The sequence below is a fragment of the Marmota marmota genome, unplaced genomic scaffold (genome assembly GCF_001458135.2).
Source record: "Marmota marmota marmota unplaced genomic scaffold, marMar, whole genome shotgun sequence".
NCBI classification, from domain to species: domain Eukaryota; kingdom Metazoa; phylum Chordata; class Mammalia; order Rodentia; family Sciuridae; genus Marmota; species Marmota marmota.
The window spans coordinates 53476870-53490736 of NW_026000037.1; the positions used below are offsets into that span (position 1 = coordinate 53476870).

Here is a 13867-nt window from a genome sequence, read left to right on the forward strand (position 1 = left end):
ACCTATTATTATACAGTACAAACATGGATAAAAGTAATCTATGGCATTTGACATCCACAAAATGACTACCAATTGGAGAGGGGAAGTAACTGCAAGGGGTGAGAGTACAGTTCTAGAGTTTCAGTGATGTTCTGTTTATCAGTCCAAGTGACAATTACACAGGTGCATTCACTCTATGTAGATCATTGATGCTGGACACCCAAGACGTGATGTACAGTCTTCAGAATGTGTGCTAAGCATCAATATAAAGCTTACTTTGAAAAGACATTAGTTGCAAAGTCTGGTTCCCAACCATGACTTCAATGTCTTTGCCCTATATCACACAATTAACTAGTTCTTGTATATTCAGATTTGACCTATTTTAACCAAATGCAACCAAATTCACTACACATTCTAGTCTTCTTTTCCTACATAAAATGCAGCATGACTACATATTATACTAGACCTTTCTTATTTTTCTTTACCATATCAAGGAGTATTGCAGTATCAGTATGCATTTGGCATCATTTTTTAAAATTAATTGCACAGTAATCCATGAGGTCATTGTAACATACTAGAAATGCTCACCTATTATAGACTTTCTCCCCACCCAAACTTTACTATTATTAAAAAAATCTTTCTGTGAATAACCTCTTTTACGCAATTAGTACATGTTCAGATATTTGTAGGATAATATTCCAGAATTACGATCTTTGGGTCAAAGGGTAAACACATTCACAGTTCAAAGGCCCTTAAAAATCATGTAATACTTCCTTTCTGTTGTGGAATAGGAACCATAGTACCACGACAATATAACAGTTTTGAGTACCTAAATTATTAATTAAAACTTTATTAAAATCAGGAGAATCAGGTATTTTTTTATTTACTTTTCCCGCTGTAACTCATATATTTTGAAATGACACTATTGATTAAATCTTTACACTTAAATTTAATATTCATATTAAATGATACATTGATGAACTTTCCAAGAAAGTGTAACATAGAGTTTCTAAAACTAAAATCACAGAATGTGAAAGTTGGTGCTGTACTAAGTAATAAGTATTCTGGGAAAAGAAATCTGGCAAGGTGACTTTCTGAAAGCAAGAATTATGAAACATTTGTCCCCATTAAACATCACTCAAACGGTGGGCTCACTTACCAGGGCACCTGTGCTTAGCAGAGTCACGAGGCCAATGAAACACCTAAACCAACTGTTTTCTACTATCTTGCAGCAGGTTTTCCTTATGTTCTGCCAAATTTTTGCTTTCTTGGATACTCTACTGATTTGACCAGGTGAAGATCTTTGGTCAAAACCTGTCAAAAATGAAACCATCCAGAACAAGCATGTAGCAAATGCATGGAAAGAAACATCTCAAACCTTCTTCTCTATGCCTTCATAATTATTTATTTATAGACTCTAATACAGCTGGTCTCATATTTGTGAACATTTGATTGTTACCTTTACTATAGTGTGTATAATCACTAAGGGGAAAAAGAAAAGCTTAACTTGTTGGCTCATTAGTAGTAAGAGAAAAGGAGTTGGAAAAGGCAGGGTGACTTAGAACATCCCCTCACTATGCAGGACAATCTGAGAACAGAATTAATTCCTTGCTCTTACAATTATCTTCTGAACATTGCATTTTGATATCATGTGACATTCCTGTTTAGAAACACAAATTCTTTTAAGACGTTAAAGAGATATAATAAAGTGTATTGTTTCAATTTTAGTTCTTGGTTGGCATGGGCATGGGAAATTGGATTGTGACTGTTAAAGGAGGTAACAAGGGTTATGGAGTACGTTGTGGGATGTGTGTATGTGTTTGAAACTGAACTTTGCCTTCCAGTCAAGAGAGTTGCAAGAAGAAAATGTGAGGCTTAAAAGTGGAATGATTAACAGGTGAGAAAATGAAGAAATGGATGTGGGTGGAATTTAAAGTAAAAACATTTCATTTTACAATTTTGCTCAGTGTCAAATTATACATCTCTAGTCAAAAAATACAGGACATGTTTCTTCTTTGTCTTAGATGATAAGCAACATAGAGCTTAAGCTGCTAAGAACAGATTATTATTGTGAAGATAGAAATTTGAGTACTTAGCAGTTCCATTTTGATGACTTTTCAGTGATGTCAAATGTTCAAACCTGTAATCATTCATTAATATTGCTAAGAAACTAATTTTAATTATAAGTAATTGAATGGTGTGTGCTATATACCTAGTGGGTCAGATTACTGACTGGAACCATATAGTAGACACTTCTAATATTCATATGAAGCATAGAAGTGTGTCATCATCATGATTTGTTTTCCTATGAAAGCTGTAAGATGTTTTCATGAATATTTTAAATATTGACCTCAATCCATGAGGTATAAAAATACTTCAACATATAAATATGTCCACTTCTATACATACACACACACACACACACACACACACACATATTCACTTCAGTGAATGCACATACACACATGTATTTTTCCAGCGCTGATTTAACTATGCTGATTTTCTGTTTTAGTCCTAAATCATGCTCTATTTTAATATATATAGGTATACAATTAACAGTGTAAAATTAAATATGGACATGATGAGTTTTACCTAATATTATTTATAGCATGATCAATGAAATCAACATCATAAACAATATTTCACTGCCATACCACTACTCATGCTTCTTTTCTACATTAACTATAAGACAATTCAGTAAATGCTGCTGCTGCTGATGATGATGTTATTTTACTGAATGCTACTTCTTCCTTGGGTCAGGTTCTCTTTCTCTTCTGAGATTATATGTACATACACATGCACACATACACACTTATTTAATATTTTTAATAACCCCAGGGGGCTTATAATTTTGAAGATTAGGAAACAGAGAGAAGATAAGTAAATAGTACACATTTGTCTGATTCCAGAGTCAATCTTTTCAACCACTACATTAGGCTCTCTAGGAAATAGGCTCTATCCCTCTTTCTCCAATGTTGACTTTTTTCTTGAAATTTTTATAAATGTCTACCAGGATTTGGGACAGTGTTCATGCATGTTAATATTTGTATCCCTTTGCAAAATAAATAAATAAATAAACAAACTCTTTACATTAAAAGTCAATTCAATGGTATTATTTAGATTAAGGGACATTTAGTCTAATTTCCATAACATTACCAAAGAAACATTTGTCTTACCATTTTTAAGATACTTTGACTTTTCACATTCATATACCATTTCCTCTTCTTCAGAGATAGCAATATCAACGGTACTGCATTCAGATGAGCTAGATTGCTTTATTTTCTAAAATAAATAAAGACCCACCAAAAGAGTTGTGAGTTTAATTTGCTCATTGTCACTAAGTTTCATTTCATTCATTTTCAAAAGTGAGAAAAAATATGTACAGAAAGAACATTTTTAGGTTTAAAAGACTTTAGGCCAATTTAATGATACTGAAATGTGCATTTATTGGTGTGAGTTGATGTTTTTAAACAAATAATGTATGCTAAAATAACTTTAGATTAAAATGAACATTTAGGTAATAACATTTTGTTCATAAATGCATAAACTATCACTCAATTTATGAAAGGATTTGGGATCCAAAGTTTTATTAAGGCTATTAACAAGGGTGTTGGGCTGGGGATGTGGCTCAAGCAGTAGCGCGCTCGCCTGGCATGCGTGCGGCCCAGGTTCGATCCTCAGCACCACATACAAACAAAGATGTTGTGTCCGCCGAAAATTAAAAAATAAATATTAAAAAAATTCTCTCTATCTCTCTCTCTCTCTCTTAAAAAAAACAAAAACCAAGGGTGGCTTATATGCTCTTTCTTGTAGATGAGTAGCATCAAAGTAAATCATTCCTTGATGCTATGTGAATAGATAATCATGCATATAGCTTTTATTGTAAAATTCAGTCCAGACAGTCTTGTGTTTCTCATCAGTGGATGGCACTGATATGAGGCTACTGTTGAAATAAAATGAGGGAAAGACACAAGGAGTATCACCTAGGACAGATGTAGGAGAGTGGCACGAGTCCTATGGAAAGAGCCTTGTTGTAGAGATGAATCTTATTTTCCTCTCTACTCTTGACTAAAGTTCAAGTCTGGCTAAACCCAGGTGATCACTGCTTTGTACATATGATAATAATGCAAATGACATGCTTTATCTTTAATTAAAATTATTTTCACATAGTCTTTATTTTTCCTTATTTAAGAATAAATATACAACATATCATCCAACAAATCACCATGATCCTAAAGTTAATGGCATATCAATTGTATTTTCTAACATTTCCAAGAAAGCCAGTGTGACTTGGATAGAACTCAAACAAAAGAGGAAATTATAAATATTATAAATATTTTATCATGTCTTTTGGTTTTCAATAAGCATGAATAACAGAAAGTTTTGCTTTAATCCTTATAATGCCAGTTGTCGGCAAATGATTATGGTGCTCAACTAAACAAAATTAAGCTTCCAGAGAAATGTTACCCAACAAAACTGAGTTTTAAAAAGTTATTTCAAGTCTCAATTCGCTTTATGTCTTCTTTGTTGATTTCTAAAGGGAAAAAAAAACTGTAGAAATGTAGTTATCTAAGAGTAGGAAATTATAAAGAACTATAATATTTTGGCATTCAATTGTTACAGTCGTAAACCTTATAATTATATTTTTGAGTTTTTAAAACCCTTGTTCACATACTTCTTGAAGTGAATTTTTCATAAACACTGTTTTCTAATTTTTAAAAAAATCAATTGAGATCAAAATTACAAATAATTTATTTTAGTAGATTATTTAATGGCATAAAAGTGACTATGAATACTGCTAGGTTATAGAAAAAGTTACAAAATCAGATGTAAAGTGTATTATTTTTACAATAAATACAAATTTTAATTAAAACAATTAAAATACTGCAAGCACAAATATAAAAATAGTACTGTATGAATTATCAGATCACATGTGGTTTTTATGTTTTATTCTCTGATTTTCTTAGATCAACATATTAAATATTTACTGGATGCAGAATCTGAAATCTGATTAATGAAATTATATGCATAACTAAACATATAAGTAAATGAATACATCTCCTGTGAGTAGTTAACCAAGAAATAGGACTAAATAATCATGTAGTATACATGACAACTTCTGAAATTTGAACACTTACATTTATTTTTACATTAAGTCTTTCTTATGTATTTTCATACTCCAGACTTTCTAAAGATGCTGCAAGAAGTTTCCAGAAATCTGCCAATATGAATTTATCTAGAGATGAATGGTAGTCAAAGTCTTCAGAGATGGTAGAGTAGGGTTTTTGGCAGAAATTTCTCCTGTCTTCTTTTAATGGTATTAATTAAATGTAAATATACTTGAGACTATTGAGTAAGTTAAGGGGAGAAAATGTTTCTCTAACTAAGACAAAGTTGTCTTTGACAGATGCTAGAAAGATCCTTTTTAAGTGAAATTCAATTTTTCTAAAATACCAATTTGAGAAGTAATTATGAAGAAGATCTGTCAAGCCAGGAGAGTTCTGGGGGAGAAAATGGTATAGAGATGTTGGACCCCTGCAAAAGGCATTCTCTGTTCCTTCTTGAGGATTTTGAGCAAACTGAAATGATTCCTCACATAGGTCCAAAGCAAAAAGCCCGTAGTACATTATGTGATCCTGTAGGTTTGGCTTTCTATTAGATCATACCTCTAGTTAAGTCATTACAAATGGAGATTATAAGACTCTTCCAGTAAGGGAACAAACAGTAAGCCAACAACACCTGCTCTTCTTAAAAAATGTAACCCCTTTCTTTTTTTGAAGCCAGTAGTTCACAAAGCTACCCCCTCTTCATAATTCAAACTCTTAGTTTTTCTTCTTATTCTTTTAGTCTAATGTAATTACTTATTTTATGTGTTGCAGAAATAAAATGAGTAGATCCTTTGAATTTGAGCAAGTAAAAAAGAATATTTGCTCTCTTCTAGTCCATTCTCATACCTTGAAGATGATAAAGCACAGGGAAGTTGAATGACTTTTCCAATCACACCCATTGATTTTTACAAACTTAGTTTTTTAGTATGCTTTTCATCACTGTCTGCTTATTGATTTATAGAATTTCACAATTATGTTAATGTTTTCTAAGTGATTATGATATATTAGGTATGGTTGATTGTGCTATTAGACTATTTTTCTTACTTCTATCTTGAGTCTTGTACTTCCTTAAGAAGTACAACTTTACCCTCATTTATAGATGAAGAAATTAAAGTTTAGAAGTGTAAGTAATTTAAGTAATATAATCAAGAGCATAACAACAGGAGCTAGGAGTGAGGGAGATAGGGTTGAAAGGGTAATCTAAATCCAGAAATTCAGCATAAACTGACTTCCTTATCAACACCACCATACATAATCAGCAATCAGGAAAATAAAACATCTTACATCTCTGCTGTCTCCATTGCCTGACTTGCTCTGAATCTCCTTGTTATCCAGATTTTCTACGTCAGATTCTCCTGAAGCAATTGGTACAGTTTCTGAGACACTGGGGCTGGGGATAAGTGATTGGCTTTCATTGTCAGTCATTGTGTTTTTCTCTGTGCCACTGCTTTTTTCCTTATCTTTGAGGAAAACTTGGGTGTTGCTGAATTCAGAAAGCGTATGGTCAGAAATGTTCTCTTTAACATATGTATCATTTACATGGTCCGTTGTTTCCTGTGGAACATTTTGCTTTTTGCATAATATTTTATGAAGCACATAGTTTAATCCTTTCTTAATCCTTGCCATTGCAAGCTGGATATTTTTTACTTCATTGCTCTCTTCACTTGTTGAGTCTTTGTATGAACTAAATGAACTCACCAGTGCCAGAAAGAGGTAAAGTACCTAAATGGAAAAGTAAAGGACAGTGGAATGAATACCCTATGTGCATTTATGACTACATGACTAATGTGATTCTACATTATATACAATCAGAAAAAATGTGAAGTTATACTCCATTTATATATGATGTGACAAAGTTCATTCTACTGTCATGTATAACTAATTAGAATAAATAAAAGAAAAAACAATAAAGGAGCATAAGTGTAGCTCATGTTGTATTTCTTTTAAAACAATAATAAGCAATCCTCTAAAAAGGGTGACCTAAGACTTGAGGACCGAGCATATGGTCTACAGGCTGTTCAGTTCTTATTCACCGTGGCAGATGTTGTGCTGAGACTTGTAACCAGGACTCTAGTTGTAAACTCACAACATTCTGTGCAACATGATTTGTTTCTCCTTTAGAGATGAAAAAAGGCACTCTTACAGATATCATCAAAGGTCACATGGATTAGCCTCAAGACTGTCTTATTCCAAAGCTTATTTTATCAGTCATATTGTCTTTCTCAAGGCAAAAAATGAGTTGCTGTTCTAGATGGCTGTCTTCACTTTGAGATATCCCCACATTGAGTGAGAATTAAGTGCCCATATCAAAATCAAATAATATGAAAAATAAATAGAATTAAAAATTTGGTGAAGTAATTATTTGTATGATTAAGAATCTAGAAATAAACATGCATCAAGGCTTCTAACATATATTGAAGATGTTTTATTTTAATATTCTACTAATAGTTTAACAAACATTTAATTTGGGAATATACACACATATATGGAATAGTGCATGATTAGAATTACATTGCAACTCTATTTTGTATTGTTTTTAATTTATTTACATATTTATATTATTTACTGTTTGGTTTATGCAACCACAATCTGATTTCACCTGGTGGCAACTATCTAAATCATAGGTAAAACACCTAGAAAAAAAAAAAGGGTCTGGTAGGAATTTAAACTTCTAAATAATGTTAAATGATTAACAAAAGCTATAGATCAGAAGTTGAAATTTTATAGAGAAATAAAACAAATATTCATAAACTGTTTATAGGATGCTAAATGATTTTGTTTTATTTATGTTATGATAACATCATAAGCATTAATTATTTTTGTGTTCATTCTCCCATTAAATATAGTCAGGTTTAAAAAGGCTTCAGAATATGCATAATAAGCACTAGTTAGTAAGTGATAGAACTAGAATTTAAACCTATGTTTGTTTGGGTGTGCATTCTACTTTTCTACAACTTAACATTTTTTGAAAACCACATTGAACTCTTGCCTTTGCATATGATTTTTAAAAGGTTTCTATATAGTTCTGAATCAGTGTTGGAATTTTATTAGGAGAAAAAGATAAAACTAAATTGAAAACTGCAGAATAGTTTCTGTTTACACCATCCACATTGTAAGTGTGGAGGGTAAAAAATCAACCAATTCTCCCCTTTCATTTGTTTTTCCTCTTGTATTTACTCTAGTACTGCTATCATGGTGTCCCAGAGATGGATGACTGCTGAGAGAAATAAAGCTTAAAGGACTTATATAAAGAAGAAATATGATGGCCAACAATTGGAAATGGAAGTTCATGACTTGAAGTTTCTGGTCAGTAGAAACCAGAAAAGTAGAGAGTGGAGTTCATATATTTGCTTCAGCATTTCTGCTTCTTTGAGTTTGGACTACATGTTCGTGTGTGTGTGTGTGTGTGTGTGTGTGTGTGTGTGTTTTCTCCTTGTTGTGGCTGTGGTTACTTTTCTCAACAGCCATGGCCCTTCCTTTCAGAGACAGAAATCTACATTTCACTTGGGATATTGCCCTTTTCTAATTAGTCCTTGGGTTCGGACTGATGCTATCTCTACCTCCAAGGGAGGGAGGGCTCTGAGTAGCTTACTGTAATAAAGGTATTCTACACCCTGGATAATAGAGATTAGTTCAGAAAAGAGTATGTAACTCAGAGTTAGTAAAATAATAAAAAGTTTATTGTGGCTTTTAAGAAAGGAATTCTCTTCTCCATTGACTAGATATGTGTTATGGTTTGGATGTAAGGTGTCCCCCAAAAGCTCACATGTGAGACAATGCAAGAAGGTTCAGAGGAGAAATGATCAAGTTGTAAAGAGTCTTAACTCAATCAGTGACTTAATCCCCTGATAGGAATTAACTGAGTGGTAAGTGAAGTGGTAAAGTATGGTTGGAGGAGATGGGAATTAGGGTGTGGCTTTGGTGTATATATTTGTATCTGGAAAGTGGAGTCTCTGTTTCCAGATCACCATGATGGGAGCTGTTCACTGTCCCCCATGATGTTCAGCCTCACCTAGAACTCCAAAGAATGGAGCCGGCCTTCTATGGATGAAGACCTCTATGAGCCCTCAAATAAACTTTTCCTCCTCTACAGTTGTTCTGTTCAGATGCTTTAGTCCCAACAGCAAAAAAAAAAAACAACAACAACAACAAAAAAAAACAAACAAAAAAAACCTGTCTAAAACAATATGATATGAATATGTGAAGCTTTAGATTGCAGCAGCTGTCTTGGTAAGACACAGAACACCAAGGTGCAAAGAGGACAGAAAAGGCAGAACACGCCTATAATATCTGCATCTGAACCTCTGCGCCATACTACCATGGAAACAAGATCTAGCAATGGTATTTTGAATTATGTGTACTGATCTATCAATTTGGCTTTGTTTCATCCATTTAGAATAGTGTTCTATGTCCCTGGGAGTTGGAAGTGTATTCATAGCAACAGAGGACAGAGGACAGAGAATATTAAAGTATTTTTCATGTTGGGCACTGTTCCAGGTTTTGTGACATAGAGAAGTGCCATGGTCCCTTCTTTCATGGAGTTAACAGTTCAATAAGGAAATGGACAATCACATCGAGAAATAAACACAATGCCAATGTGATAAATATATAACAGTGAGATAAACAAGATGAAGCTGAAACAATAAGGGAGGGCACAGATAAAATTTAATCTAACCTGTGATTTATTTTTCCTAGTCTTTTGGAAAATGTATTTGATCTTTATTACATATGGATAAAAAGCAATTATTGAGTCTTTTTTCCTGTAAGAATCATTTTTATAAGATACAAGAGAAGCAGAGAAAACCACTTATTCAATTCACCCATTAAATTACTAGAATATTTTAAAGTGAAACCTTTTTCTTTTAGTTAATGCATAACGCTTTTATAGACTACCGGTTTACAGTCTTTGCTGCACTATTTAGTCAAGTGAGACTTTTTAGAAAATTTTGATGACCAAGCCACATTCACATATGAATAGCATCAGAATCTCTGGGAGTGGATCCAAGGATTCAGCCTATTATCATTAATTCCCCAGGTAATTCCAACGTGCAGGCGAATTTGAAAGACATTGTTATATTTATGTGCTTCTTACAATTTAATGTGCACACAAATCACCTGGGGTTAGTATCATAATATAGATTATGCTTCCAGAGGTCTAGGATGGGGTTTGAGTTTTGCATTTCTAAGCATCTCCCACATAATACTGATGATCCTTTTAGTAGCAAGGTTATAAAAGTATTGCTATACAAAAGTAATATGATGCGAGTCCCATATGTAATTTTGAACAAAAAATATATAAGTGCAAAGAGAAACAGGTGAAATTAATTTTACTAATGTATTTTATTTAATTAAAAGTGTTTCAATAGAATCATCATTTTAAAATCCATTCAATAAAAATTATTGCTACGTAATTTATATTATTTTGGGGGAAAACTTCAAATCCAGTGTGTCTTTTACATTTCTTGCACATCTCAAATGAAACTTAGTCATATTTCAACTCTTAATAGCCACATGTGGATAGTGGTCTCTATTTTGAACAATGCAGTTATGGACCACTGGGTCATTGAAAACACCAGGCTATATTACACCAATTTCTACAAGGAAAATGTAAAAGCTTGGAATCCTTACCAGTAAGTTTCCAATTAAAATGACCATCATGTAAAAAGAGATGCACCAGGGTTGGCCTGCTACCTCCATGCAGTCCCACAAGGTTTCTATCCACTCTCCACAGAGAATTCGGAACACATTAAGGCAGGAATGAAAGAAGTCATGCATGTGCCAGCGTGGGAGTTGACAGTTTTCATCTATGCGGCAGACACATGCTTTGTAACTCCAACCAAACAACTTCATGCCGAACACAGCAGAAAAGAAGATGAACGTGAACAACAGCAGAATCAAGTCTTTCAGGGCCGACAGTGAGTTTCCAAGAGTCAGCATCAATATTTCAAATGTTGGCCAATATTTCCCCAACTTGAAAATACGCAACTAATAGAGCAACGTAAACAACAACAATAAGAAGAAACAAACAAGAAAACCTGGTTGTTACTCATTGTGAAGTACATTTAAAATTTTTATATGCATATACACATACACATTTATCACCTTTAAAGTAATATTTAGTATTAACTAGTATTAATATATATCATCAATATTCTGAATATTTTACATACTTCTTAATGCATCTTAACATATTCTGTAATTTTGTACACTGTTTATATCCTTTTCTATTGATCTATTTGTCAACTCCAATTTTGTATTGTGCTCTTATAATCACTATAGATTTATGTTTTAATATCTGGTAGGACAAGTATCCATTCTTTTTTTTTTTTGCTTTTCACAAGCATTGGAAAATTTTTCACATTATACATACAGGTGACACTGAAAAGTTTCATCAGGATCCACTGAATTTTGACATTGAAGATCTTATTGTATATTTTTATTTTAAAAATCACATATCCAAGACCAAATGCAGCACTCCAGGTTTAGTCTAAATATACTTCTATTTTATTAGATTTTTAAATTTGTATTTATACAGTATAAAATTAGCTTAATATTTTTGTGTACTATAACTAGAGTTAGCATAGTGTACTTAGAGTCTTCTAAAACCTACACATAACATGAACTATATCTTCCGATCTTTTCTAGTATATAGTTAGCTTTCTGGACTCAAGAGTAAGGCTTTATATTAACCAATATAAAATTTAACCATGTTAGATTCAGTTCATTAGTAACCCTTAAAATATTTTGATACTATCTTTTATAACATCTTCTGCATTTGCCAGTCTTGTTTCACCCATAAATTTGATGACTACATCTTGTATATATTTTTATTATTATGCTAACATTGATGGTTGAGGATTTAAGGCAGGATTCTGAGGAAGCTACCCTCTAGGAAGTAATGATCTGGAGAAGCTCAACCTGCTTCATTGTTCCAGATCCCTCCTATATGTTTTAAACTCTCTCCAGAGTAGGACAAAACTATTTTTTTTGGGGGGGGGGTTAACATTTCCATAAATGTTGTTCTAATACAATTTATTTCTTTGACAAATTTTCTGATGCTCACCATCTCCCTACCTGTAGACCTAATAATCTCCATACTAACAATCTACCATTTTAAAACAAGTTTAAGATAAATTCTGCTATCCTACATTTAGAAACATTTGTCTGATTCTAGCTTCTTAGTCCCATGTGGAAATTTTATTTCTGGAACTTGTCATTGTTTTACCCAGACACCCTAGCACTGGTTCCTATCACTGTGTGTCAAATCTCTGTGGCCTTAAATATTTTAATTCTATAATAATAGTGTTGGGAAATGCTTTTTTTTTTCTCCATGAGGTCCTTTATACATTAATTCATTCATCTATTTAATTCGAACATTTTATATTTGAATCAACTCATGTAATGTCTGAGGAAGCTGAGATAAACGTTGATGAAACAAAAATCAGGCAATGGATTCTACTTACCATCCTGAATGATTGACAAAGGGCCAATCCTTCAATATTTGCTAGATAAAGTTCTGCCAAACCTTGTAACACAATTAAACTATCAAAAATGTTCCAGCCTACTTGGAAATACCAATATGGATTCATGGCAATTATTTTAAAAATCATTTCTGCTGTAAAAATTCCAAGGAAAACCTAAATAAAAACAAAACATGTGGGTGAGAATGATTCCAATACCTGCATCAGAAACTTCAGGCACAGAAGCTTTAAGATACAACATCAATGTTCACCCCCATTTTTTACAGCTCCTCTCTCTAAAATTAACCAGCTCTTGAGTCTATAATGAGAGACACATGCATTTTATTTAACAACTTAATGCAAGGTACCTATATATGGAATCTCTGATTATTTTAATAAAAACTCGTGTTGAAGAAATCAAAAGAATATTTGAGAGTGGAAATTTCCATTCTTGAATAGTTTCTTTTAAAATCTGGAGTACATCTTAAGAAATTTAATTTTTCCATCTGTGAGAGAATTTTTTTAAGTACATTTATGATCTAGGAAAAAACTATAAAGTAAACCTATGGCAACTGTCTTTTAAACTGTACTTGCAAGGTGGCACATGAAATCCCAGTGGCTTGTAAGACTGAGACCTCAAGATCCTCCTGGATCATGAGTTCAAAACCAGCCTTGTCACTTTAAGCAAGACACTAAGAACTTAGTGAGAACCTGTCTCAAAATAAAAGATAAAAAGGGCTGGGGATGTGGCTCAGTGGTTAAGGGCCCCTGGGTTCAATCCCCAGGCTAAATAAATAAACAAAAACTATACTGGCAGAAATAACCAAATTAATGTTTTAATATTGAGTAAATGTATAATTCGAAACTGATAGTAGTAGTCTTGTCTGTATTGGAACCAAGCAGCTAGATGTTGACAATGAAAGCAAAGAAATTTAAACAGTATACATTTGTTTAAATGTTACCTGTTTTTAAACTCACAGAAACCTGTTCTGTATTTTGCATTGTATGTGGAAAAAGGACAGGTGAATCTCAAAAATACCTTGCCAAAATTACAGGCTCCAATCTGAGACAAAGACAAGTGGTTAAGGAACAGGTGAGCCAGGAACTTCTAGAATCAGGATTCAGAATCCAGAATTCAGGTGTCAGTGCCTGTTATTCCACCTGTACCTACTCTGACCTATGGAACAGAGGTACTAAGTGAAAGAATGTATATTTGGGAAGGCAGAGGCAATAGAAATTTCCAATTAGGTTTACCATGAGCATCTGGGTAGGAATCTCAATCTCTCTCTCTCTCTCTCTCTCTCTCTCTCTCTCTCTCTC

General features: G+C 33.1%; 1 protein-coding gene across 2 annotated transcripts in view; it reads right to left on the reverse strand.

Annotated features, from left to right (window-relative positions):
• Positions 1–13867, reverse strand: part of Scn7a (sodium voltage-gated channel alpha subunit 7) — an 83234-nt gene that overhangs the window by 15379 nt on the left and 53988 nt on the right. For both annotated transcript variants that reach the window (XM_015479269.2, XM_048812409.1), the window contains exons 13-17: positions 12551–12724; positions 10716–11072; positions 6372–6809; positions 3156–3261; positions 1139–1293 (exon numbers count right to left, since the gene is read on the reverse strand). In XM_015479269.2, coding sequence (XP_015334755.1) covers positions 1139–1293; positions 3156–3261; positions 6372–6809; positions 10716–11072; positions 12551–12724 — 1230 coding nt within the window. The remainder of the gene's footprint in view (positions 1–1138; positions 1294–3155; positions 3262–6371; positions 6810–10715; positions 11073–12550; positions 12725–13867) is intronic.